The sequence below is a fragment of the Pithys albifrons genome, chromosome 28 (genome assembly GCF_047495875.1).
Source record: "Pithys albifrons albifrons isolate INPA30051 chromosome 28, PitAlb_v1, whole genome shotgun sequence".
In the NCBI taxonomy this organism is placed as follows: domain Eukaryota; kingdom Metazoa; phylum Chordata; class Aves; order Passeriformes; family Thamnophilidae; genus Pithys; species Pithys albifrons.
Window position 1 is genome coordinate 1,762,544 of NC_092485.1, and position 26,548 is coordinate 1,789,091.

The 26,548-nt window shown below is 58.7% G+C and overlaps 2 protein-coding genes across 4 annotated transcripts in view; one reads left to right on the top strand and one right to left on the bottom strand.

Moving 5' to 3' along the window:
* The window catches only part of LOC139683574 (receptor-type tyrosine-protein phosphatase V-like), a 39,131-nt gene extending 32,002 nt beyond the window's left edge, over positions 1–7,129 (bottom strand). Inside the window, exons 1-3 of one of the 2 annotated variants that reach the window (XM_071578856.1) lie at positions 7,046–7,129; positions 1,294–1,373; positions 257–320 (exon numbers count right to left, since the gene is read on the bottom strand). In XM_071578856.1, coding sequence (XP_071434957.1) covers positions 257–320; positions 1,294–1,359 — 130 coding nt within the window. In that variant the 5' untranslated portion in view covers positions 1,360–1,373; positions 7,046–7,129. Of the gene's footprint in view, positions 1–256; positions 321–1,293; positions 1,495–7,045 lie in introns of those variants that run through there. The other variant, XM_071578857.1, reaches the window with a different exon arrangement.
* Positions 7,130–14,137: 7,008 nt separating this feature from the next.
* PTPN7 (protein tyrosine phosphatase non-receptor type 7) lies at positions 14,138–26,106 on the top strand. Of its 2 annotated transcripts, none has more exons than XM_071578866.1 (10): positions 14,138–14,228; positions 18,997–19,224; positions 19,584–19,767; positions 20,149–20,233; positions 20,811–20,887; positions 22,254–22,391; positions 23,187–23,297; positions 23,877–24,034; positions 24,928–25,041; positions 25,572–26,106. In XM_071578866.1, exons 2-10 carry the CDS (start codon positions 19,094–19,096, stop codon positions 25,663–25,665), a joined length of 1,092 nt encoding a protein of 363 aa, XP_071434967.1. In that variant the 5' UTR covers positions 14,138–14,228; positions 18,997–19,093; the 3' UTR covers positions 25,666–26,106. The 2 variants fall into 2 exon arrangements, with proteins under 2 accessions (XP_071434967.1, XP_071434966.1); XM_071578865.1 differs by lacking the exon at positions 14,138–14,228 and adding an exon at positions 17,516–17,620.
* The last annotated feature ends 442 nt before the right edge of the window (positions 26,107–26,548 follow it).

A 26,548-nucleotide genomic window follows, 5' to 3' on the forward strand; every position in this document is an offset into this window, starting at 1 on the left:
TGTGCAAGGAGAGAGCTTGGAGCCTTGCCCATCTCTCCCAGTGCCCCCCAGACAGCTGGTTGCTGGTGAGGGATGGGGCTGACTCTCCTCTTCCACTGGCCATGATATGCAGCCTGTAGTAAGCCTAAAGCAGAATATGTACAAAGCTACTCTCAACTCCAAGAGTCCTGACCAAGCACATCTGCTCATCTCTCTGCTCCAGACAGCAGGACCATCTGACCTTCCTCATCCTGGGAACCTCATTCCTGTGACTTACCTCTGTCCCCACGTGCATCCTGTCCCTCTGGCCGTGCCTGTGCTGTTTCGTTGCATCCCGCACCCTGGGGGATTGGAGGTGTCAAGTGAGAGAGGGGCAAGGTGAGGGGGGCTGAGCTGAGACCAGTGACTGGGAGAGGTGTCCTGAGCCAGGCAGGGGTCAGGCTGGCCAGGCAGAGGTTCCACGCCAACATCTGTGGGCTCCGACCCTTTTAACCAGAGAGCCTGTGATACTTTTCAAATTGCCTTCCCTAGCCAAGGCAGGGAGACACACTCAGCAGATGTGGCTTGTGGGCTGCCCTGGCCTTCTGAATGGGTCCTGGGGCCATGCCCACAGGGGAACAGGCCATGTCCACAGGGGAAGATCCCATAAATACAGGCAGGGCACAGGGAGAAGATCTGGAGAGGGAGGGAGCAAGTTCTGGACAGCCACCCTGGCAATCTCATTACCTCTACAGGCACACCTTCACCATCACGGGGGGATGATGGAGGGACCCCAGACCTCAGTCCAGCTGCCACCCCACACGGGCTGCACAGAGCCCCCAGTACCCTCCCAGGGCAGTGGGGACACCCGTCTGCTCCCAGCCAGCTCCCAGCAGGGTGTGCCCTGCTTTGGGTTGGCGTCAGTTCCCCCCATGTTAAAGGAAATGTCTCTGCCCACTCCCTGTCCCGCAAAAAGCCACAGCAGAGCGTTCTTTCCCCTCGGCTCTGCCGGCAGACTCGCCTTGGCTTCCTACCGACCGCGGGGCTTTTGGGACAGAGCAGCACAAAGGGGCTGGGAACCCCCGGGGACGGCAGCCGGGCCATTCCCGGGCGAGCAGCCGCGCAGTCATGGCAGCAGGGACACACTGCGGTGCCAGGCGCTGGGGCGAGGGGGGCAGCGCGAGGGGCAGCGCCGATCGGGATCGCGAGCTCCGCTGATGTGGCGCAGCTGGACGGGGAGAGGAGCCCAGAGCAGTGCCCGCGGCGGGGCAGGGCTGTGCGGAATCCCCCGAGGCAGCCAACTGAGTGCCAAGAGCTGCGGAGCCAAGCGCTTACCTCTGCCAGGGTCCCCGGGAGCCGCGGCACGCACAGCACCAGCAGCGCCAGCAGCGGTGGCCTCATGGGGACGTGGGTGGCTGCAGATGAGAGGGGTGACAAGTTGGCGGGGGTGGGCAGCTCCTTAGCAGTGGCTGTCCCCAGCCAGCCCCTTCTCCCCCGGCAGCCAGGAGACGCGTCCCCGCATGCTTTCCGAGCGCGGGTGACAAGATGACATCAGTGGGGACCGGCCAGCTCGTGGCACCTCGGCCGGGCCCGCTGTCCCTGGGCAGGGGCAGAGCTCGCCTCCGGTCCGGGAGGAGCCCAGCGGGGGCGGCTGCCTCTCTCCGGGCGCATTTGCTGTTGTCCCCGCGGGTCCGTGTCCCTGTGCGGTGGCTCCGCAGCTGGCCCGGAGCGGGTGCGGGCTGCGGGCAGAGGTGCCCGCCGGGAGGCTGCGGCGGGGAAGTTCTGCGGGACTGGAGCCCGCTCTGGCATCAGCAGGAGCTCGGCAGAGCTGTGGGAGCTGGAGCGGGAGGAGCGGCAGGGGAGGAGACAGAACGGGACTGACGGCGGCTCCGGGCTGGGAGGGAGCTCCCGAACCACCCCCCGCGCGGGGAGGGAGAGAGGGAGGCAGTGAAGGAGGGAAGGAGGGCGCATCGCCGGGCTGCGATGCTGAAGGGAGCGAGGGCACGAGTGTGGCCGCGGGGTGCTGTGCACCGTCGACTCGCTCTGTGCTCGCACTTTCAGCTCTGTGTGCACTAATTCCCGCACAGGTACGGCTGTGGAACAGGGGTTTGGGTACGCCGAGGGGCAGGGATTGGAGGGTCTGTCCGTACGATGCCTGTTAGGTTGGTGCGGGGGATACACACATAGTAGGAGAGGTTTCTTGGCACGGCATCCTGCTGGCACAGAGACACCTGGACCACGCTTTGCCCACCTGAGGGTGTCGCTGGGGTGAGCTGTGCCCCGTGCCCGAAGTGTGTGAGCACTTTACTTTGAGGGGTTGCCGCGGAGAGCAGCGTGCAGGGCCGTGCTCGGCGGGGCTGAGCGGTGTCTGTGCAATGCTTGGCGGAATGCCAGCCCTGATTCAGAGCAGAGATGCCATTGGCTTCACATCAGCGCTGGGGATCTGGGATAGTGCTAGAAGAGGTTCAGTGATGCATCAGTCCGGAAGCCAGTGCAGCCTTTGTGGCCGTGGGAGTCTGTCCCAGTAGCCAGTATAGCCACCAACGGGAGTTATTCAAGCTCTGTTCATTGCTCTGAACTACCGAGCTGTCAGTGCAGGACACATCCCCCAGCTGCCCTTTGGAACAGCAAAATCCCTTGCCAAAAAACTCAGACGTTTGTCAAGTGGGACCTGTGATAGACAGAGCAATGACAGTGCCTGGACAGAGACATGGAAAGCCCCAGCTCTTGCATGCAATTGAGAAGAGAGGGGGACACAAGGAAACTAGTCCAGGACCCATGTCCAAGCCCAGATCTATCCTCCAATCTTTCTGACAGCCCCCAATCTGATGCAGCCAGCTGGGAAAGGGGACAGAGAACATGAATCCCCTTCTCTTTGTATGGGTGACAGTTAATTTCCCAGGTCCTGGCCAAGTGGGACTGGTGCCAGGAGTCTGGGGCCGTGGTCACAGTCACGTCTCTGCAGAGGTCCAGTCCCCTGCCTGGAGTGGGCTGAGGGTAAAGGGGCCCTGGCCCTGCAGCTCAGCCCAGCAGTGATGGACATAGAGATCTGGGTGGGAGCAAAGGCAATGCCTTGGCTTCAGCACAGGCAAGACTTTTAACCCTTAATGCCAGCGGCTCCAAGGGCTGAATGCAAAAATGCCACGGGTGCACCCCCCCAAGTGATGGATGCCCAGGGTAACAACTCTGACTCTTAGAGACCTCCTGTTAAGCATTTGGGGCTGAGGTCCACCAGCACCTGGGGTGATGGGGCTGACCCATCAACCAGTGCACAGCCAACTCTGGAAACACCCACCCTGCTGCCAAACACTGGTGTGATGGGGAGCTGAAGGGGTGACGTCCTCCAGTCACTGAGACGGATGGGGAGGGGGTTCCCCCTCCAGGACCTAGGCAGTGGGAGGTTTGGAGCTGGCTGCTGCCACCACCAGTGGGCTGGGGGCTGTTTTTAAAGGCCCATTTCCAGGGCTGGGTGGCTGCAGCCAGCTGGGAGGAGGCTGGAGCTCCCCACTGCAGTGAGGGCTTGCCAGATTTACCCGGGGGCCCGGGGCGGGATCGAGGAGGTTACAGCTGGCTGGCCCCCAAAATGCATTTGCAAAGAGGTTTTTGATGGATGTCCCCACATGGATCCATGCGTAGAGGTTGTCAGCAGAGGTGACCCCACTTTGGATGGGGAGAATGGGCCTGTTTGCTCCCATGAGCAGCCTGGAGGGTCACCTGGAGGATGACTGGGGCAGAGGCAGCACAGGCAGTGCAGGTTGGGGACCTGGAGCGTGGCAGGTGATGGCAGAGCTGAATTGGAGGAGCCCCTGGCTGATGAAGCAGGCACTGGAGGCGAGGATGGAGGGCCTTGGTGAGCTGGGAATTGTGATCCAAGGGCATGGGGCAGGAGGGACCCTTGATTATCAAGGAAAACCCTGGAAAGAGATGTTGCGCTGTCAAAGGCAGTGTCCCCTGCAGTAGTGACACAGACAGGAGGATTTTCCAGGCTACAGCATCAAGGTGGGGCTCCTCTAGCTTCAAAGCACACCAAAGAGCTGCCCCAGGCCATCAAGAGGTCAAATTCAGTCACTGGAGTCCTAGGAAACTCCAGCTGGGTTGTACCTGCCCTGCCCAGCTGGGGAAAAGCTGAGCCTGTGTGTACTCACTGCACCTGCCTGGGCACAGCCTCAGTGCCCCTGCACGACCCTGTCTGCAAAACTGGCCATCTCCACCTCCAGCCATTCTGGACAGAGTCAGGGTGGGATGTGGCATCTCAGGAGCTTGTTGAAACCAACCTCTGCTGTCACAGATCTGTGTGGGGACACAATGCTCTCAGTGAGGCAGTTTCTCCAAACACTGGCTTGCCCAAGGAGCAAAGGGACTGTTCAACCCTCCCTGGTCTCTGGGCTGGGCAGCCAAGCAGGGATTCCTGGAGCACAGTGTCTCTGTCCCCTTGGATCCTGCTGCCATGCTGTGCCACTACCCCACATCTCCCCATCCAGCAGGAGAGCTGACCCCCCACTCAGCATGAGGATGGGCTTGGGGGATGCCTTGCTGCCCAGCAGGATGGGATTGGCCTCTGAATATGGACCAGGAGGTGTCCCAGCAGGTTTCTCAGCCTCTGCATGCTGCTGGTGGCTTATCACAGGGCACACTGAGCTGTCACCCCCCTGCCATGGGAACAGGCCTCCATACTAGCTCTGCTTATTTAACCTCGGATCCCAGTGGCCGTGCTCCCTGTACTCGGGGAGTTTGGGCTATGCCTGCAGTGGAAACCGCCCAAAGTGTTGCTGGGAGCCAAACCCAGGCACTGTCCCTGTTGCTGCAGGACTCAGCAGCCTCCACATGGCACAGAAGCTGCTCCTCCCATGCCAACACTGCCCCTGCCACAGCCACCCCAGTGACCCCACACCATCACAGGCAGGGACAGAGAGAGAGAGAGTCCTCCTTCAGCTGGAGATGCCAGATCTCCCTTCTGGTCCCCCCAACAGCGAAGCCTTCAGCCGTGCCAGACCCAAAGACGACTGCAGAAGGTTTCTCCACCCAGCAGCTGGAACCAGGCCTGGAAACTCAGGGGCTGCCGAGTCATCACATTTTCCGCGCAGCAGCGAACGCTACCGCAAGGCGCAGGGGGAGGGGGCCGCCCCAGCGCTGTGAGGACCGCAGAGCTCTGCTGGCCAGAGCTGGGAGGGGACAGCAGGATGTGCAGCCAAGCCAACACCTCTGCCAAGGGGCAGAGCCTCAGCACGGGAGACCGTCCTTGCCCCGTGATCCAGAGGGATCATCCAGGAGCAGAGATGGGAAAGGGGACCCCTGACAGCATCACTGTGGTGTCAGGTCTTGCTTTGCTGAGGGACAATGGCCACAGGGCAAAGGCAAAGGCTTGGCAAAGGCTCTGGGTTGTCCTCCTGGGCAGTGCCAACCCCAGAGCAGGGTCCAATCCCTTCACACTCCATGCATTGGCCTTCTCTGCAGGTGCCCCAAGTGCAGAGCTGGCAGTGCTGGGCTTGTCTCTGCTGAGGCATCTCCCAGACTTGATCATGGTCCTGCACACCTGGCAGGACTAGAGGCCTCCATGGGAAGCACTTGCTGAGGTCAGGGTGGGCAGGGTGGGCAGCAGAATGTGTGCCTGTGGCCTGTGTCAGAGGGTTTGTGCAAGCTGACATTGACAGGTGATGCTCCTGAGGCTGGGTATGGGCAGAGCCTGGTGGGGCCCCTGCTGGAGGACAGCATGTGGGTAAGGAGGCTCCCAGAGGGACTTAACTGGTCACTCAGAGGGCACAACCATGTCCTGGTGCTGTGAGCAATGCCACTGCACAGAGGAGCCTCTACCCCTGTCTGGAAGTGCAGTCCTATGTCCACATGGGAGCTCTGCCATCCCTCCCTGGGCAGGATGCTGTGCATCTGACCTGGCACCCTGTGACAATGTATGCCAGGGGCCTTCAATCCCTGTCCCTTGGTATCTCCTGGTGCCCACCAGCACAGTGAACTGCCCCAAGGCCACGGTTTCTCTGCTCTGCCACCTCTGAGGTGCCTGGTGCTGCCTGGGGCTGCGAGTGAGGAACAAGGTTGCTCCCAGGGCAAAGTCTGCAGAGGATGCAGGTGCTGCTGGGACTTCTGCCTTTGCAAGGTTCACACGCCACGGTTTCCCATCCCTAAACCCTGAAGCACTGTGATGCTCCTGCTCCAACCCCTTGCAAGTGTTTAATCATTCCCACATGGAGCCCTGCCAGCGCTGCTGCCTTCTGCCCCACGCTTCCAGACCTTGGAGCTCTTCCCGTTTTGTTGAGGGGTGGGAGGAGGGCAGGCAGTGGGAGACATCCCCCCTCTGCACGGCAGGGCACAGCCACACTGCCCGGGCACGGGACTGCCACCGTGACTGGGGTGCTGCCCTTCGCTCCCCCCGCTGCCCAAGCCCTGGCAGCTGAGCCCGGGATGCCTGTGGGTGCGCGCCAGGCGCCTGCAGAGCCGCCGAGTGCAGCGCTGCGGTGACTCGAACACACCCAAAGCCGGCAGAGCCGGGCAGACCTGCTCTGCACCCCCGGGCTGTGGATGCCACCCCCGGGGCTGAGCAGGCTCAGGACTCCTCTTCCTCTCGCCAGGCAAGAGACACTCAATAGGAAGGGCTGAGAGCAGCCCAGGCAGTGCCTGGCCCACATCTACTGCAAGTAGTGCTGGGGCAGCACCTGGATGGTCCTAAAATCACCCACCCCATCGCCAACAGCCTGTGGAACCCTGTGGGGCTCTGCACAAACCCTGCAATGCAGTGCCAGCACAGGCTGGCAGAAAAGATGCCCGGTGCTGCCAGGATGCCACGCTCACAGAGCCAAGAAGTATCTCCCAGTGCCCACTGACACTTCACCACTCTAGAGAGCCCAGGCATGAGATCCCCACACACAGGCACAGCCATGGAGTACCAGGCTCTGCTTCTGGCACAGCCAAGCTCAGTGGATGCCCATCCCCTGCCACCCTCCCAGGGCTGTGGCATTGCATTTGCCCATGCTGTGCCAGGGCACAGGATGGTCCACACTCCTTTCCTGGCCACACACATCCTCATTTCAATCACACATCTGGGAAGAGAGAAGGGGACAAGGAATGGGAACGATACCTCAGCTGGTGGGTGTCCCTGGCGTGGTCCACAGCCCGTCCCTGCACACCTGGCGCATGCGGTGTCAGCCTGGCACGCTCACACTCACCGTGTGCTCTGCTTGAGCACGGCCCTGACGCTCAAGTCTGGGCTGGTCCAGCGGGAAGGGCTGCCTGGGCTCGCCCAGCTCAGCTGCAGGATGTTGGGGAGGAGGGAGCAGCCGGACAGGGATGTCTCCTGTGGCTCCATGAGAGCACAGGTCTGCCTGCCACGCTGCAGGTTGGGCATGGATCACACCTCCCTGCACCTCGCTGGGGTCTGCCCTGCAGGTGCTGGGGACCCTTGGGCATGGTGAGCATCCCCTCGTGCTGCTGCTGCAAAGAGGGACAGGGAGAGTTTTAGGTCTGTGATCATAGAATCAGTTGGGTTGGAAAAGACCTCCAAGATCAGCAAGTCCAACCCTTGATCCAACCCCACTTTGATTATCAGATCATGGCACTCACTGCCACATCCAGTCTCATCTTAAAAACCTCCAGGGTCAGAGAATCAACCACCTCCATGAGCAGCCCATTCCAATGCCTGAGCACTCTCTCTGGAAAGAATTTCTTTCTGATATCCAACCTGAACTTCCCCTGGCAGAGCTTAAGCCCATCCCCTCTTATCCTACTGTTGGTTGTCTGAGAGAAGAGACCAACCCCCACTGGCTACAACATCCTTTCAGGGAGTTGTAGAGAGTGATAAGATCTCCCTTGAGCCTCCTCTTCTCCAGGCTAAACACCCCCAGCTCCCTCAGCCTCTCCCCACAGCACTTGTGCTCCAGTCCCTTCTCCAGCCTCGTTGCTCTTCTCTGGACCCGCTCCAGCACCTCCATGGAGCCAGTGCAGGCATCCAGCCCATGCCCCAGACCTAAAGTTGTCTGTGGGCTGTGATTGCTTAAGGCTTTGCTGCCCTGAGCCCCATTGGACCAGGCACCATCCCAAAGTGAAGGTATCCTGGCTCCTTCAGTCCCACATCAAGGGGGATTGAGAGGAGCTGGTGTGTTGGCTCTGGAGCATCCCAAGATCTTGTCCAGGATGGCATTTATACTCCCCCTGGTGAATGGGTGGCAGCTGGTCCTACAAGGGAAGGTCACATGTGTTTCAGCCACCAGCCAAGGGGCTCAGTCTTCTGCTAATGGACACCCATTCCTGTCAGTGTTCCCTCCCCCTGATCCCTGCTGGTGTCCCCCCAGTCCCTGCTGGTGCCCCTCCGGCCTCAGCTGGGCTAAAGCTCTCTGCAGACAGCAGGGACAGGGACAGCAATGGGAAGCCCTGGGCACTGCTGCCATGCCCAGTGAAAACCCAACCTCCAAATTTGGAAAGCTGCTCAGTTTCCAAATGCTTTCATGACTTGAAAATCCCATCTCAAAACGAAACCAGCACAGGCCTCTGGTTCAAAGTTTCCTGTATAAAAACAAACCTGCAGACAGCTGCATTTGCACACAAAAGGCTTTGTTTTCAGGAGGAAGGTCTCTTTTTTGGAGGAGTAAACACAAAGCCTGCCCATCCTCCATGTTGCTGCGTGGGAGGGAGATCTTCTTGGCCACTCAGGTCTCAGGCAGGGCATTGACCTGTCTTGCTGTCTGGCTGCCTTCCCTCTCCCAAGTCTCCTGTGAGCAGACGGCTGCACCAGTGCCAATGACACTGCCAACACCTCTGCCATGCCCAGCTGCAAGCCCTGGACTGAGGCTTACACAGTCTGTCCACACTTGCCCCCATAGCTGTGACACCTTTGAGTGTGCCAGGGCATGGGGACAGGCCTTTGCACCAGTCCTGGGGAGCTCTGGTGTGGAACCCAGGGCTGTTTCTGTCCCCACACCATGGCTGCACCTTGGCAGTCCCTGCTTTTGCAGCTTCTCAGCTTCTCCCTGGCATCTCCTGCAGGTCCTGGAGCCAAACACAACACGAGCCTGTCTCAGCTGCTGTCAGCAGCTTTCTGCATCCAGACCCCAAAACGCAGCTCTGCTTCTCCACATGAGCAGCTGGGGGACCCTCTCTGGGCTCCACTGCCCCAGCCCAGCTGCAGGGACCCCCAATGCCACACTCCCCAGGCAGAGGCACATTTGGGGCTGGCACAGCCTGGCTGCTCCCCAGGGTGCTGCTGTACCATCCAGCAGTAGTTGCTTCTTGGGACATGTCCTGACCACAGGCATGGGTCCCACAGCTGCTGATTGCCAAAGGCTTTGCTGGCACAAGCTTGGCCTCACCAGGAGAATGCTGCAGTTCTGGAGCAGGGGTGAGATGGTTGCAGAGGGATCAGCCCTCTCCACTGTTGCCTGCTGACAGTTTTATCTGTCCCTCCAGCCAAGGCCTCTGCTGCTTGACTTGGGATGGTGGGACCATTTTCTGGGTCTTGGAGGGTGGCAGAGATCAGCCTTGTCCCCAGTGAAGTGTCCACTGAGCTGAGCATCCTGGCTTGAGGGTTTGGGGGGCATGGAGAGTATGGGAGGGTTAGAGACCTTTACAGATGCCAGACTTGGAGAGCTGGTCCCTACCCAAAGCACTGGCAGAAAGAGTTTTCACTTCTGAGCTGAAACACGGGTGCCTTCCTCAGTTTAGCAGCCACACATTGGGAAGCAGAGGTGCTCTGCTGCTGGAGGGGAGGGAGGGAGAGCAGGCTGGCAACGGGGATGCATCTTCTGAGCCTTCTCATGCCCTCCTGGGGCTCTCAGTAGCAGTGCATTTGCATCTGGGCTGCACAGCCATGCCATCCTGCATCTCCCTTGGGCAGGACAGAGGGCTGGGCTGCCTGTGGGGCCCAGAGGGACAACCTCGAGGCTCGGCGGGATCAGCCTGGCTGCTGTTTGGCTCGAGCTGCTTGGCTGGGAGAGCCTAAAACAACAAACATCGCAGAATAAGGGAATGTTTCTCTGCTTTTTTTGGTCGAGTGGTTTCCTGTTTTCTAAGGAGCTCTTCCAGCACCTCTGGGGCAGAGGATTTGCCTGCACAGAGCCTGATCCCAGAGCTGACCCCCACCCAGGAGGCACGTTCCTGCTGCTCGACATGTGGCAGAAGAAGAGGTCAGAAAAGATCAGCTCCAGGATCAGCTGTGACCTCTGCTGGAGACCTGCAGCAGGAGACAGCCACTATTTCTTCTCTAGGCCAAAAGCATCCCTGAACATGTGCTTGCACCCAGGTCAAGGATACCACTTGCATACACAGCCTGGCTGGTGGTTCTTAACAAACACCTTCCCATGGTCTGACAAACTGCTCACAAGCACAGCCAGCAGCTTCACAGGCTGCCCAGCCCAGGGAACAGGCATTGCTGGGCTCAGTGCATCCCAACCAGTGCTGTGGTGGGCAGGAATGGCCTGGCACTGCTGATCTGTGGGATGCTGCTGAAGGCAGGGACAAGGGCAGGGTGCCCTGTGACACTTGCCTGCTCTGTCTCCCAGGAGTGCAGAGTGAGTGTCTCCATCACTGTCCAGGCTGCCAAAACTCCATAGCTCCATCCTTTGACTTGCTGGCAGGCAAGGTGTCCCTGGTCCCAGAGCAGTTAGGGACCCCAACAGCAGAAGAAAAGAAACTAGAAAAGCTCAGTTTCTTTTCCTTCAGGTCTGGTGCATCTGTGGCTCTGAGCACCATGGCTTCCCCACCATGAGCTGACAAGAATGTTTCTGATGCCTGGAACTGGGATAAAACAGACTCCATGTCCTGTGAGCTCCCGTGGCTCAGACCTCCCAGCAGGAGCAATGCACAGCCCAATGTGACATCTTCCTGGATTCCTGAGGCCAGAATGCAAAACCCAGAACAGCTTTCAAGAGGTGACAGGCCCGTGTTCTGTCATGGCTTGAGCTGATCTGCGTTCTGCCTCTGCACTGCTGCCCTCTGGCTGCCTCTGCTTACCCATGGCCAGTCCTCCAGTGGAGAGGTGGGACCTGCCAGGACTGTCAGGGACTCTGCCTCTTGCTATGCAAGATTCATCACAGAATTGTTCTGGTTGGAAAAGCCCTCTAAGATCATCAGGTCCAACAATTTACCCAGCACTGTCGTGTTCACCACTAAACCATGTTCAAGTGTCCAAGTGCCACACTCACACACCTTTTGAACCCCTCCAGGGATGGTGACTCCACCCTGGGCAGCCTGTGCCAGTGCCCTCCCTTTCAGGGAAGATATTTTTTCTAAAATAAAAGCTGCTGGTATATCCTCCCTGGCCCTTTGGCCCCGGGCAGCTGCATCCACAGATCCATCCTATGCTGGGGCCAGAGGGTACAGGCAGTGCACAGTCTGTCCTTAGCAAGGCTGAGAAACTTAACCCCTGTGCAGTGACCAATCTGGCATTGTTTGGACTCAACACATCTATTTCTGCACTGGATGTTGGCTGATGGCTATTTTAACAATCCCTGCTTTTCTATCTTCCTTCTAGATGTTCTCAGGGGCTAGAAGAGGATCTGTGCCTTCATCATAAAAGCCCCCTGGTGATCCCAGAGCAGATCAGCCTGCAGAAAGCCAGCACTGTTTCCCCACGCCCAGCAGTGTGTGAGCACAGGCTGTCTTGCTGCAAAACTGAAGTGACTGCTTTCTAACCACTTCCTTTCTTTCTGGGTCTCTGTCTCTCCCTCCTACTCTCCTGCCCAGCTCATTTCCTGTTATTGGTAGTGCCCCCTGCACCCAGTGAGGGGTAACTAGGCACAGTGTCCCCCCAAGGACTGTACAATGAACAGAGCTTGTTCCCACATGAGAAGGGGAATAAACCCAGCTGATACAAAGCACTCTGGGAGACCAATCCCAGGGGAGCTGTTCCTGTGCTAAGGCACCCTCTTTAGTCCACAACAGCACCAGCTTCACATCACTGTTAGCCCACTCCAGTGACTCTGGTAGTTCACCTGCTCTGCCTCTGCTGGCAAATTTGGAGGAAAGTTCAGCTTGTTTGCAGGAGATACGGGAGAATGTCCAAATCCAGAAACCAAAAGTGGTTCTGATCAGCAGTCAGAAAATCACAGAATATGCTGAGTTGGAAGGGACTCATTAGGATCAAGTTCAACTCCTGGCCCTGTGCAGGACACCCCAAGAATCTCACCCTGTGCCTGAGAGCCTTGTCCAAATGCTGATTGAACTCAGACAGCCTCGGGCCATGACCACTTCCCTGAGGAACCTGCTCCAGTGCTCAACCATCCTCTGGGTGAAAAACTTTCCTTTCTAACCTAAACCTCTCCTGACTCGGCTCCAGCCATTCCCATGAGTCCTGTCACTGGTCATGAGAGTGAAGAGATTGGTACCTGACCCTCTGCTTCCACTCATGAGGATGTTGAAGACAGTCTCTCCTCAGTCTCCTCTAGGCTGAACAAACCAAATGATTGAGATTAGCTCAGTTGGTTAAAACTTGGTTGTAATAATGCCAAGGTCATGGGTTCAATCCCCTCTATGGACCATTGACTTAAGAGTCGGACCAAACGATCCTTGTGGGTCCCTTCCAACTCAGAATAGTCTGTGATTCTGTGATTGGAAAAAGAAAAAACCTCAGCAGTTGAGCAAGAAATCCAGGTGCTAACCCCTCCTTCTGGTTCTCCTTGAGGAGAGGGCAGGAGCGCAGGGGCTGGCAGGATCAGTGGCAATGCCTTGGCAAGATGAACCAGCAACTGCTTAATTGCTCCCAGCCCGAGCCAGGCAGGAGCTCGAGAAAACTCTGCACAGACTGTCATTGGCCACGGGGAGAAGGAAGGTCACACATCCACTGCCTCTGCCTCCGTGCAGCTCCTTCCCGGGGAGATGCGCGAGGGGCCAGGCTCGCATGCGGTGCTGCAGTGCGGGCTCTGAGCTCCCGCAGCCTCTGAGCTCCTTCAGCCTCTGAGCTCCTTCAGCCTCTGAGCTCCCGCGGCCCCGGAGCTCCCGCAGCCCCTGAGCTCCCGCAGCCCCGGAGCTCCCGCAGCCCCTGAGCTCCCGCAGCCCCGGAGCTCCCGCAGCCTCTGAGCTCCCGCAGCCCCGGAGCTCCCCAAGCCCCTGAGCTCCCGCAGCGCCTGAGAGATCAACCCGCAGCCTCTGAGCTCCCGCAGCCCCTGAGCTCCCGCAGCCTCTGAGCTCCCCAAGCCCCTGAGCTCCCGCAGCCCCTGAGCTCCTGCAGAGCCTGCGAGATCAACCCGCAGCCTCTGAGCTCCCGCAGCCCCTGAGCTCCCGCAGCCTCTGAGCTCCCCAAGCCCCTGAGCTCCCGCAGCCCCTGAGCTCCTGCAGAGCCTGCGAGATCAACCCGCAGCCTCTGAGCTCCCGCAGCCCCTGAGCTCCCGCAGCCTCTGAGCTCCCGCAGCCTCTGAGCTCCCGCAGACCCCGAGATCCTTCAGCCCCTGAGCTCCCGCAGACTCTGAGCTTCCCGCAGCCTCTGAGCTCCCCAAGCCCCTGAGCTCCACACAGACCGTGAGCTCCCGCAGCCCCTGAGCTCCCGCAGTCTCTGAGCTCACGCAGACTCTGAGCTTCCCGCAGCCCCCGAGATCCTTCAGCCCCTGAGCTCCCGCAGCCCCTGAGCTCCCCAAGCCCCTGAGCTCCCGCAGCCCCTGAGCTCCCGCAGCCCTTGAGCTCCCGCAGCCCCTGAGCTCCCGCAGCCCCTGAGCTCCCGCAGCCCCCGAACTCCCCAAGCCCCTGAGCTCCCGCAGCCTCTGAGCTCCCGCAGCCCCTGACCTCCCGCAGCCTCGGAGCTCCCGCAGCCCCTGAGCTTCCGCAGCCCCCGAACTCCCGCAGCCCCTGAGCTCCCGCAGCCTCGGAGCTCCCGCAGTCCCGGCGTTGCGCGGAGGACGCTTGTGCCGGGGCTGTCCTTGGGAATGCGCTCCCGTGAAGGACTCCGGAATAAAGAGACGCTGTCCTCCGGAAAAGCAACCCGCCGAGGTGCTTCCCTCAGCTCCGGGGCCTGGCTGTCCCCACGCGAGTCCCCGGCAAGGTGCCGGCCGGGGCTGTTGGCGGTCCCACGGCCGGCTCTGCGGGATGCTCTGTGGGATACTCCGCGGGATGCTCTGCGGGAGGCTCCGGGTGATTGCACCGCGCTCGCGCCTGCAGGGAGCTGATCGGCCACTTTGCACTGAGCCTGCTCAGTCCCGAGGCAGCTGCTTCACCTTCAAGCCTGTGAGCGATGTTTAGGCAGTGGAGAACATGGGCGAGTTTCCAAAAGCCTCCAGGACGTTCTGAATCCCGGCCGTGGCAGCGGAAGCACGACCAGCCCTTCCTGAGTGCCGGACCCAAAGGTGATGGGGGTCTGGTGGGACAAGGCCATGGTGTGGCACTCCCAGGGATTGAGACTGTGGGGCAGCATCTGCACTGTGGGTGCCAGTTTGGTGCCTGCCTGGGCTGAGGTGACTTTGGGGCTACCTTGCTGTTTGGAGAGGGTGAGGAGAGATGTGCGGATCAGGGCAGGGAGGCTGGGTGAGGAGATCAATGCTCTGGAGGCTGGGAGGCAGAAATGGGCATGAGGACTGGCTGGGCTTTAGTGGGAAGAACAGCTCCCAGCTGGAAGGTGCTCTTTGCACAAGGGGAACTGGCTCTGAGATCATTGTGCAAGATGACTCCATGCAAGTGGAGTTGTAAAATGCAAGTGAACAACCAGCAAGTACCAGTCAGGGGTAAATCCAGATCCCCAGAGCACCAACTTGGCAGGGTCCCCATATGCTGCTGAAAGTAAACCCACAGCCATATTTCAAGGCCCCCGAGGCTCTGCCACACGCCCCTCCAGTCCCTACATCCCATCAGATAATCCTAATGCACAGGTGTCCACTGTCAGAGGACACAGGGAATCCCATGCCTGGCACATGTCTGGTTGGGCCAGGGTGAATGGCTGGTGTGGTAACAGCTGGCACCCTTCCCCTAGTGTCAACCCCTCCATCACCAACCCTCTGGTGTCCCAGCACCAATCTGGGCATCATCATAACCCCTGACACCCCTCTGCCACCTTTCTCAGAGCAGAGAGGGTAGCTGGGGAACAAAGGATGTTCCTGTTCTGGGTCTTGACCCCTCCTTTCCCACAAGACAAGGAAGGCAGGAAGGTGAGGGGCACAGCTGTGAACCTATGGGATCCTCCCGGCCTGACCCATTTCCTTCAGTGTTCCTTCCTCCCATCCCCTCCTGGGCTTTGCCCTTTGGGGACTGTCAGGTTCCTCTTTGCCTGCAGCAGATTGCCATGGAGGTGGCTGCCCTGGTGTCCTGGTCCTGTCCTTACAGCAAACTGTGTCTGGTTTGGGATCAGCCGGCAGACTGAACACCCTCTCCCCTCAAAGCCAGTTCTTTCCCAGCCCCAGCAGACCCTGCCTGTTGGATCCAGCAGCTCCCACTTTGCACCCTGGCCCAGCCTGATGCAGTTGCTGCAGAGCTGGTGATGTGACATGGGACAAGCATGGCTGCACATGAAAGTCATGGTCCTCTGCCTTGCACCACTGGCTGGAGACGGTCCCAGCTCTTTACTCCCTGCTGAACCCCCTGGAGACCCTGCTGGTGTCCCTCTGGAGGAGCCAGCTGGCAGCAGCCTGTGCCAAGCTGTGCTCAGAGGTGATCAGGAATGTTGTGCCCAGAAGTGCGTTTGTGTGTGTTTGAGTGTAGGCACATCTGGGACTTCACTGCTCGAGGTATCTGCACATCTGCAGGGGTGGACACCGGTGAGTGCCCAGGGACGTTTGCTCTGCACTGTGGATGTGCATGTGCCATGTGCTCCGGTGGGTGGGCAGGCAGGGGCTGCAGGTGCCATTCCCAGGAGGGCAGTAGGTGTGGGTGAGTACAACAAGATGCAGGAGTGGCACTGAAAGCTGAAAAGTGCCCTGGGCCAAGCAGTGTGTTCTGGGCCCATCTTCTTCTGGTCTTCCTCACACCCAGTCTATCTCCACCAGCTCATGCCTCGTTTCCCACCAGCATCTTGACTTTTGTGCTGTGGGGTCTTCATGGGTCTATATCCTCCCCCATGCAATCCCTCCCCTCAAATACACCTCCTCAGTCTGCTAGTGCTTCAGCAGAGGGGAGGAAGAGAAGCTGTGCTGGTGGGTGGGAGGATTCTGGGTTCCATTTGTGCACCATCAAAGGCACACAGGGGTCAGGAGGTCTCAAAAGTGCAGATTGATACTTCAGCAAAGAACCCTCTTTGCTCTGGTTCCTATTGAGGGCAAGCTTATGCAGCCACTTGTTAAGTACTGCAGTGCTGGTTGTCTTAGGAACTCCTGAGTTCTGTCAGGGACAGGTGGGAGGGAAGAGCAGACACATTCTTTCATTCCACATAGAGCAGAAAGTAATTCCTCAGTCTATCCTCAGGCCATCCTGGGATCTGCTGTAAAGACACAGATGCTGGTGGTCCTTGTCTCTGGGGTAAGGCTGCTCTGGATTTTGGGCCCTATGATCTCCCAGCTCTTGAGTAGAAGGTGGCACTGCCAGGGTCTCCCAGGGTAGCCTAGGGAAGGCATTGTCCTGGCACCCCCGCAGCAAACACACAGGTGTGCACAGATGTGCTCCTCTCCAGCTCAGTGACTGGCAGTGCTGGCACTGCCCATCCCAGGGATGGCATAGTCACCACAAGGAGCTGGGCTGGAGGTGACCCAGGCTGGGGACTCCCTGGGGCTGTGTGGAGGAGCCTGCAGAGCACATGAGGGGAAGGGTGTTTGGGATGTGCATCCATGAGGACTGATGGGGTGAGTGGGAACCGCCGTGGAGCAGCAGGGTGGGGGCAGAGAAGGAAGGAAGCTGCAGTGTCTGTGCAGAGCCTGGGCAAAAGCAAACAGGAAGAGTGATGGAGATGAGGCAGGAAGGATGTGCAGTTCCCCAAGGGCAGACCTGTCCCACCTGAGCCAGATTCTCCCAGGACCTTCCTCCCCAAATACATCCACTGCCCTGCTGGGGAGAGGGAGCCCATACATCTTGCCCTGAGGTGCCCAGGAATGGTCGTGGGTGCAGAGGGGTGCTGGGTTCCCACATAGGCATGGGTTGGTGGGTGGTGGGGTGGCACAAGAAGCACACTGCACATGGCCAGACATTGATGGTAAGAGGCACTGAATGAGCTCTGTCTCATCCTGCAGTGGGATGGGGAATGGCTGGGACACAACCTGGACAAGGGGATATGGGCAGGACAGCAAGGATGGGAGGACTCATCCTAACTTCTTGCAGGAGAGGTGGGGCCTGTTGCCCCCAGAACAGCACCACTGCACCATGTGAAGCATCCCACCTCAACCCTCTGCCAGTGGCCTCCTGTGGCCAGGTCACCCCCTTCGCTCCATGTGCCCCATGGGTGGCACCAATGCTGGCCATGGCTTGTCACAGCGGGCATTGAGCACACACCCCCAGCCCCACCAGAGATGCCTGTGGAGGCACCCCTGGGTTCTGGGGGTGGCCAGGCTGTGCCCAGAGATGCAGGACAAGGCCAGGGGTTCACTGTGGGGAGCAGGGCTGGGTGTGCAGGCGGCCCAGCAGAGCCGAGCTGCAGAGATGTGGCCGGTATGTGTGTGGGCGGCAGGCAGGGTGGGGGAGAAGGAGGGAGAGGAAGCAGCAGAGGCAGCAGCTCCTTTGATAAGCAGCTTCCTGAACACTTTCAAACCGTGGTGTCAGACCGAGACGCGCGGTGCCCGTGGGCCTGTGCCAGGACCGACCACCCCACACCGCAGGGCAGCAGGTAGGCAGACCCCAGCCCACCCATGCCACCCGCTGGAGAGAAGACCCCCACTGGGCAGCACCAGGCCCTTGTGCCCAGGGGCAGTGGGCATGTGCTTGCAGCCAGGCAGCCCCAGGCAGGGCTGGGATGCTGGACAGGGTGATGAGACCACTCTCCCTGCAGGTGCTGGCAGCTGGGACTCTTCCCAGGGCATCTCTCTGCTAGCCAAGGGCTTGGCCAGGACATCTTCCAGGTGTTTCCTGGCTGGAGGGCAACAGCTGCTGGCATGGGAGCCTGGGCTGTCTCTGGTCAGGATCTCTCCTGGTGTTGCAGCCACTCATGCCCTACCTGGCTGGGGAGCATCAGAACACCCTGCATGGGGCACAGGGCATGGTGCATGGGGCTGGTGTGCATGGCAGTGGTGGCATTGCCACCCCCAGAGAGGCCACTCAGCATCTGGGAGTCGTGGGGAACAGGTCCTGCCCTAGGTGTGTTCCCAGCCACCACGTGGACTCAGGTCTCCACAAGACTCCTCTGAGCTGATGAGCTGACTGGGATCCCACTCTTTACCCACCAAGAGCTCTGATTCTGCATCACTCCCTGTCTCCATGGGTCCATCCCCTGCTCGTGGAGGGAACTGAGGAGGAGAAGGAGCCCTGGGATCCCTGTGTGCTGCCTGCACTATGAGGAGCTGTGCCCAGAGGTGAACCAGCATCACCTACATCTCCCCAACCCTGCATCACAGGGGCTGGGGATGGAGGAGCCCTGGCACCTCCCCCAGCTGGGCTGCCCTATTACCTCTTGCTCAACCACCCAGATAAAGCAGTTTCCTCTTGACGGTTGCTGAGACCTGCAGGATGGAGGAGACTTTCCCAGGGTCATCCCTCCCTCTCCAGAGCCATGAGGCTGTTGAGGGAGCCTGATCTGTGTCTCCCTGCAGCAGGAGCTGGCCAGGTTTCCTGTAGTGGCCACAGCCCTCCTCATGTCATCTGCCAAACACTTTGTGCTCGTGTGTTCCAGCTCTCCCTCCTCCCCACCATGTCCCCAGGCCAAAGCAGGCACGGCAGGGAAGGGCTGGAAACAGAGGGCAGCGTGTGCTTCCCATGGAGGTGGAGAGTATGTGGGGCTCCCCAAAATCTCACCACATCCTGCCAACACATGGAGTGGGTGTCCTCCCCTCAGGGGAAGCAGATGGTGCTTGGTGTCATGCCCAGGGTCACTGGTGGTGTCTGTGTGGGCTGCAGGCACCTCCCTCTGTTGTCCACCTGGATACAGGAGCTGGGGGTCCTGGTTCCAGGGAAACTGAGGACTTAAACCCCATCCCTTGCTTGCAGACCATCTGTTGGGGGGTCCACCCAGCCTCATTGTATTTCTCAGATCTGTCTTTTCTTTTCCAGCCTCTTCTCCTCTCATGGCTCTGTAACTCCCCAGAAGTTGAGGGCCCACCGTGACCCACCCTGTGCTTCAGGACAAGGGCTCTGTGTCTGCTGCAGCATGGTCCAAGCCTGCTTGGTGTGCTCCAGAGTTCATAAGGGCAGCCTGGCAGCCCAGGCAGCTGAGGCAAACATGGACAAGCCAGACAAGCCCAGTCCCTCTGCCAAGAAGCACGTGCGTCTCCAGGAGAGGTGAGTGTGGATCGGCCCTGGCAGAGATACCCACAGCATTGCCCATCCCCAGGACTCCTCCAGACTTCCTTCCTTAGAGGTCTCTACCTGACACCATGTGCAGGTGCCAGGTCTGAAGGTGGAGCCAGCCCTGACCCCCCACTCAGCCCAGGATAAATCTCGACTCCATCCTTCAGGGACTTCCCAGCAGAAAGGCACAATTAACAGCTAGTTCCTTGTGCCCCAATTCTCCCTTCTCCTGGGGTCTCCACCTGGCTTTTGCTTGGTATGGGGTGGTTTTAACTGGTGGTGTGGTGGGATGGGCTGTCTTTCTGTCCCTGGGTGGCAGTGGGTCAGCCAGGGACTGCTTTGCCTCACAGGAGGGGCTCCAACGTATCGCTGGTGCTGGACATGAGTTCTCTGGGGAGTGTGGAGCCCATCCAGCCCGTCTGCACACCACGGGACATCACACTGAAGTTCCTGAGGACATCCAGCCATGTGCTGAGGAGACAGGAGCTCCAACAGCATGCCCAGAGCCTGGCACAACTCCAGGAGGAGTTTTTGGTGCGATGCTTCCCTCTTTCTCCTCACAGGAGGGGTAACAGGGCCTGGCTGTGGTGGGACAGACAGGGGTGGACATCTCTGAGGGAGGCTGTAACCCAGCTGTGCCCCACAGCCCTGGTGTGAGGGCAGGCAATGTGGGCAAACAGAGAGAGGAGGTACTCGAGGTACCACCCTCTCCCTGGTGCACACACATCCCATTGGGGTCTCTGGAAAGCCTATCCTGCCCTCCCATGCCAAGCTCATTTCCCAAGGTGGCCTCTCTGGAAAAAGTCCCACATCATCTGGGTTAAGGCCAGGGCTCATCCCAGGAGCTGGTATCTCTGGTGATGCCACAGGGTCCTTGGGTGAGCTTTTCCTCATGGCTGTTCCCTCCCACTGTAGAAAATCCCACCCAACTTCGTGAATCCGGAGGAGCTGGAGATCCCTGGACGTGCCTTCAAGGACAGATACAAAACCATCCTCCCCAGTATGTGCCACTGCATCCCTTTGCCTCCCATTTGCCAGTGCTCCCTCGTGGGAGGGGGATGACTTGGAGCAGCCCTGGCATTGGAGTGGGCACACCTGGGTGCTCTTGGTGTTCCTGCCATGCTTGTTCCTACTCCCCATGTTGCAGGAGCTGGGTGTTGCTGGGGGTGTCCACAGTGCTATGGGGAGGTACATGAGGGGGGTGTAAGGATAGCCCAGCCTGGACTGCACCTGCCACCATGGGGTCTTACATGTCCCAGGGGATGTAAAGGCTGAGGTTGTTGTGGAAGACTCATCTGGGCTCTAGTCAGGCACTGTGGGAATGTCCTGGGGTGTCATCACCCCAGAAGGTGAGTTACCCCATGTGCTCACTGTGGCACTTATGAGTTTGGGCATGTACCCAGGCTGTGCTTTGCCAGGGCAGTGAGGGTGAAGTGGGGCAAGAATGGGCCTGAGGGAGGGTACAGACAGCATGGAGTGTGGCACTGAGCAGGAGGACTCAGCATCCGGTCCCTGAGGCTGAGGCAGGGAGGATGGGTAGGGTCAGTCCCTGGGGTAAGACCTGCCATGTCTTTCAGATCCTGAGAGCCGGGTCTGCCTCAGGAGGGCAGGGAACCAGGAGGAAGACAGCTACATAAATGCCAACTACATCACGGTGAGTGTTCTGCCTGGTTGGGATCCCAGGTCCTACAGCCACGGCTCACATGGGCATAGGTGGCACCCCCTCTGTCTCACATGACTGCCAACAGTGTCCAAACTCTGCCCACCCCTGTCTGGCACACCCGTGCACATTGGTGGGCACCTGAGCACTTGTGTGCCCACAACGTCCCTGTGTGGAGCTGGTCTTTCCTGACCTCTTCCACTCATCCTCCAAGGGTGTTATGGTGCAGGAATTTGTGGGCACATCAGCAACTCAGCTCTTGCCTGGGCATACCTGGGAGACACAGGAGTCTGGGAGGGCTCTGCAGGTGTTTGGATCACATCAGCCCCACCTGGAACTGTTGCTTTTCCTGCTGAGGGTGTTCCATGAAATGTTTTTGAGTATGAGGTTTTAGGTCTTCTCACTTGGTAGTAGTGCAGGTAAGGCAGTCATCAACAATTATAAAGTTAGCTCTGAACTTAGTGATTAAATTAAATTCCTGGGGAGATCCACCATACACACACTTTGAGCCTGGCTTAAGGGAAGTCTACAAATGCAGATAAGCAAATGAACTTATACATCATTTCTGAAGAGGGTTCATAGAACAGTCCTTAACAATTTTAAGCTGAGATCTCATGATGTAGCTGTGCAGCTTTACAGCTCTGCCTGGAGTGTTGTGTCCTTGCTTTTCCAAAAGCTGGGGTGCTCTGGGTGCCACCCCCAGCATCTCAGGGGCCTCCTCAGCTGGGTCTCACACTCCTTGCTGTGTTGCCAAATGGAATCTCCATCTGGGAGCTGGAGTAATTCATTCCTGACCCTGGGAGACAGCTTTCCTACACCTCTGCCATCCAGCTGCTGCCAGCTGCCACTGCACACTGTCCCTGCTGCTGGGGCAGTGCCCATGGGGTGGAGCAGGACATGAGCAGGACTTGGAGCTTTTGGGTATCTTTGGTAATTTAATCCTGGGGGGGGGGGAGTGACAGTGGAGGCAGAGAATGCTTGGAGCTGTGAAACAGGAAGTCTTGCTTGGCCTTGTGGAGATGCCCACGGTGAGGAGTGCAGCTCCCCGAGGGGGCTCTGCCTCGCCAAGGTTGTCATCACACTGATAACCCGGGGATGCTGGTTGGAATTTGGGTGCACAAGGCCAGCTCCATGGACTTCCTCCTGGATGGTGGGACCAGCGGGATGGGGAAGGTGCCTGGTATTTCCCCATCAGGTCTATAAAAGGATTTCAAGGACAGGTTTAACAGGAAATCACATGTGTGGCTCAGGCTTTCATCTGTGGAGGCAGAAAAGCACCATAAGGGCTGGAGTGGTCTGGAGACCAGGCCCCCTCCCCTCAGGGTGCCCCAACTTCCCTGATGCACCATGTGCTTGGCAGGGCTATGCAGGGCATCCCCGGGAGTACATTGCCACCCAGGGCCCCATGCTGCACACCGTGACAGACTTCTGGGAGATGGTGTGGCAGGAGGAGGCGCCCCTTATCGTCATGATCACCGAGCTCCAGGAGCGCAAGGAGGTAACACTGTCCCTCCCCGGGCACTGGCACAACCCCCAGCCAGGGCTCCAGGGTGGGGTGGGGTAAGGACAACAGTGAAGGGTTGTGTAAGACCAAATGTGGGGTCTGTGCTCCCACTGGTTCCCTGATGGGTCAGGTGGAGGAGAAGAGTCCCAGGGCTGCAGCCTTGGTTCCATCCAGCAAAGTTTCTCCTCCCCACACTGGTCTTGTGTTCTGGGCATGCTTTGCCAGCTGGGTAATCGGCCAAAGGGATTAGAGCAATCCCTGGGGAGGGGGCAGAAGGAGCAGGCAGCAGTGCCCCTCTGGCCCCCCACAGCTCTCCTCTGAGCTGGGAGCTTCCAGTCAGCAGATTCAGCTGGGATGGGAGCTGGCAGTTCTGTGCCTTTGCTGAGAGCCCTGGCTCCCCATCCAAGCAGCACCTGCCTGGGGGAACTGAGAACTGAAAACCCACTCTCTCTTTCCTGGCCATGTCCTCCCTCCCTTTTCTCCTGACTGACAGCCTCCCTGTGCCCTGGCTCCCTGTGACCTGGAAGCTCCAGGGGGCTGGAGAGAGCTGTGCAGCCCTGGGGTCTAAAAGCGAGGGCAGAGCATGGGAGAGGGTGCAGGGCAACAGATGGAGGGAGATGGATCTATCCCTTATTTGCTTCCCCTCTGTGACATTCCACATCCACCTTCCCTGCTCCCCCATGACCCCCCAGGTGATACCCCTTCCCAAGAGCACTGAGCCAAGCACAGCTCAACCATCCAGTGGGTGCCTTGAGCATCTCACAGCCACAAACCTGACTTGTCCTCCAGAAATGTGTGCACTACTGGCCTGAGAAGGAAGGCACCTACGGCCCCTTCACTGTCCGCGTGCAGGGGATGAGCGAGTGCGCGGAGTACGTGGTCCGGGATCTCTGCATCCAGGTGGGTTTGAGCCCCATCCTGGGGTTAGGGGGGAGCTCAGGGGAGGGCCTGGCCATGCTCCTAACACCCCTGGGATCTGTAGTGAGATGGCAATGCTGTGGGATAGGAAAGAGGAGGGTTCATAGTTCTCAGGAGCCTCCGCCAGAGGAGGGGACTGCAGAGCTCCTGCCTGGGTGGGCTGGGAAGGAGCAGGACCAGCCCTGGGGCATGGAGGAGAGGGGGTCAGCTGGGCAGAGTGGCGCTACCAGCCCAGAGTTGTTTGCTCTGTGTTGTTGGGCTCTGCCATGTGGGCTCCCTGTAGTCACCCTGGGTTGACACTAAAGGACCTTGCTTGCTTTGCCTGCACTCTGAGGACAGTATTGGGACACTCTGCCTGTTCCCATTTTCTGGGATGGGACACATCCCATTTTCCCTGGCCTGGGGATCTCTCCTGGCTGTCTGGCAGAGGCTCAAAGAGGGATTCAGGAGGAGAGCAGCTGAGATGGGTACAGGCTGCTTGGCTTCTCCTTGAGGTGGACTATGCTTTCATTTGGTCCCTGCTCCCACATCCTGATTTCTCTTTCTTCTGTGCTGAAAAAGCTCAAAGGAGAATGCCGTGAGGTCAAACACATCCTCTTCCCTTCCTGGCCGGACCAGCAAACCCCTGAGTCAGCCAAGCCTCTGCTGAACCTGGTTTCCAAGGTGGAGGAGACTCTGCAGACTGCAGCCAGCCCAGGGCCCATTGTGGTGCACTGCAGGTAAGGGCTTGCACCTCACCTGAGCTGTGTCTGTACTTCACTTCAGGGTCAGTCTGCCAGAGGGGAAAATCCCACTCATGCTTCAGTCCTGCTGTGGTGCAGAAATCCCAGGGCAGAACAACCCCACAGCAGAGTTGACAAGCAGCAGCTCCTGTCCTGGCAGCAGGATGGAGGCATTAGCATGGCACATCCTGCAATGGGGTCCATGGACAGCAGGGTAGGAGCAGAAGTTTGCAGTCAGGATCCAGCCACCAGCCCCATGGTACATCCACAGCTCTGGTTCTGGAAGACCCTGTTTGAGCAGGACAAGATGACCCCATGGGTGGTCCCTTCCAACCTGTGACTCCCTGAGTCCTGCTCACTCTGCCATGGAGCATGGCCTGCAGCTTGGCTGTGGGGCTGTGTTTCAGGGTAGCCCTCCTGTAGGAGGTGGCCTCTGCCTATTTTCTCTCCCAGCGAAGTGAATTTGGGGACAGCCTCCCTGTGCCCTGTGTCCTGCTGGGCCTGGAAGCTCCCAGGGACTGGGAAGAGCTGTACAGCCCTGGAGTCTGAAAACACTCAGCATGTGCTGCTGCAGGTTGAGTGCAAACTGTTGGGTGCTGAGATCAGAGCCCAGCTGGGTGGGCAAGGGGCTGCAGAGCCCCCTGCACTGTGCAGGGATGGAGCATGGACTGGTTTTGTGCTTCCAGAGCAGCCTCAGCCAACACAGCAAGACCCCCTTGCTTTAATGCCTGGCTAAGAAGGTCGGTCTGGCAGCTGGGACTGGCACCCCAGCATCCCTCTAGGAAGAAAACACAGCAGCAAACCAATCCAGGAGTGCATCCAGCTCAGCCAGACTCAGGTCTGTGCAGTGGACAGTGCTGGTGCTCAGCACAGCTGTGTCTGTCCCACAGTGCAGGCATTGGCCGCACAGGCTGCTTCATTGCCACCAGGATCGGGTGCCAACAGCTGAGGGACAAGGGCCAGGTGGATGTCCTGGGAATCGTGTGCCGCCTCCGCATAGACAGGTGGGTGCTCGGAGCAGGTGAATGCTTGGAGGTGCCAAGCCTGGGAGGAATTACGTGGGAGGGATGTGGGGATGGGCATCTCGAGGGGGCATGGGGACTCTCTGATGGAAACCAGAAGGGTTGCTGGAGGATGCAGATATGTGGGCAGCAAACAATTTCCAGTGCTGGGCTGGGTCTGCTGTTGGGGCTATTGTAGCTCTGACCTGAGGACATGAGGGACAGGAGAGGGGCTCTGAATCTGGCAGCCATCCACTCCTTCCCTTCCAGCTCAGCCACTAACTCCACAAACACCCCATCTGGCCACTTTTCAAGAAGTGCTGGTAAAAATTAGAGTCAAATCAGTTGCTAACCTCATTTTGAACAGCCCAGCAATGCTTCTGAGCCCCTGTACTCTTTGGGCAGCTCTGGTGCCTGTTTCAGAGGTGTCTGGACGTGGCTGGTGAAGCAGGAATATTGTGTCCCAGGAGCAGAGAGCCAGTAATGGGGTTCTGGGCTTGGTTAAATGTCAGGGCTCTGCCTTTCCCTTGCAGAGGTGGGATGATCCAGACGAGCGAGCAGTACCAGTTTCTCCATCACACACTGGCTCTCTACGCTTCCCAGCTGCCAGAGGCTGGAGGCCACTAGCACAGGGCTCCCACCAGGCTTCCAGCTCCCCACTCTGACCTCTCCTGCACCAGTCTCGGGGATACCTCCACCAAAACCTCTCCTGATGCTGCCAGGCCACAGAAAAGCAGCATGGACATGCTTCGAGAAGAGCACAACCGAGCAAACCCATGGGGACTGTGGCCTTGGACCCTGGGGACGAGCAAGGTGTGGAGGAGTCACAAGAGGGGTGCTGTGGGTGCTTGAGGTGGCCATTGCTGCTGGCTCGAGGCAGATTTCACCCACAGAAAGAAGCTTTGGCTTTTGAGAGGTGCAAGATCCTGAACCAGTAGAGCAAGCTGTGCAGAGGAACTGCAGCCAGGGAGTGCCAGGAACACGGTTTGCCTTTTAGCTGCCCAGAAATGTTCACTCTGTTAGACACAGCGCTGGTAGAATTATCCTGAAATAAATGGAGCCTCTCTACTGGCTGTGCATCTTCTGTGGGCAGGGCTGGGTTTGCTCCAAATACACACCATGAGGCTCTTCTTGCTGAAGACACACCTTGAGGGGTACAACAGGTACACAGGCAGCTACCGTTGTTCCATGGCTTGCTTTTCTTTCCACCTTCAGCCAACAGTGCTGGTATCACAGCTGTTGTCACCCCCTCCCAGACTCCCCATGAGGTGTTAGGAGTTTTTCTAGTTCAGCTCTCTGATGCAGATTAGGATCAGTGGAGCAGATTTCCTGCCTTTCAGTCTCAACTTCTGCCATCTCAGTCTGTTCCACACTGAACTGGCCACTATCTGAGTTCTCTCCATTCCCTCTGCACTGGCTCCCCCAGCACTGCTGGGGACTGTGCTGCATTGTCACCCGTGCTATTGCAAAACCCCATCCCAGGGCTCAACCCATGTATGGGGTGCAGCAG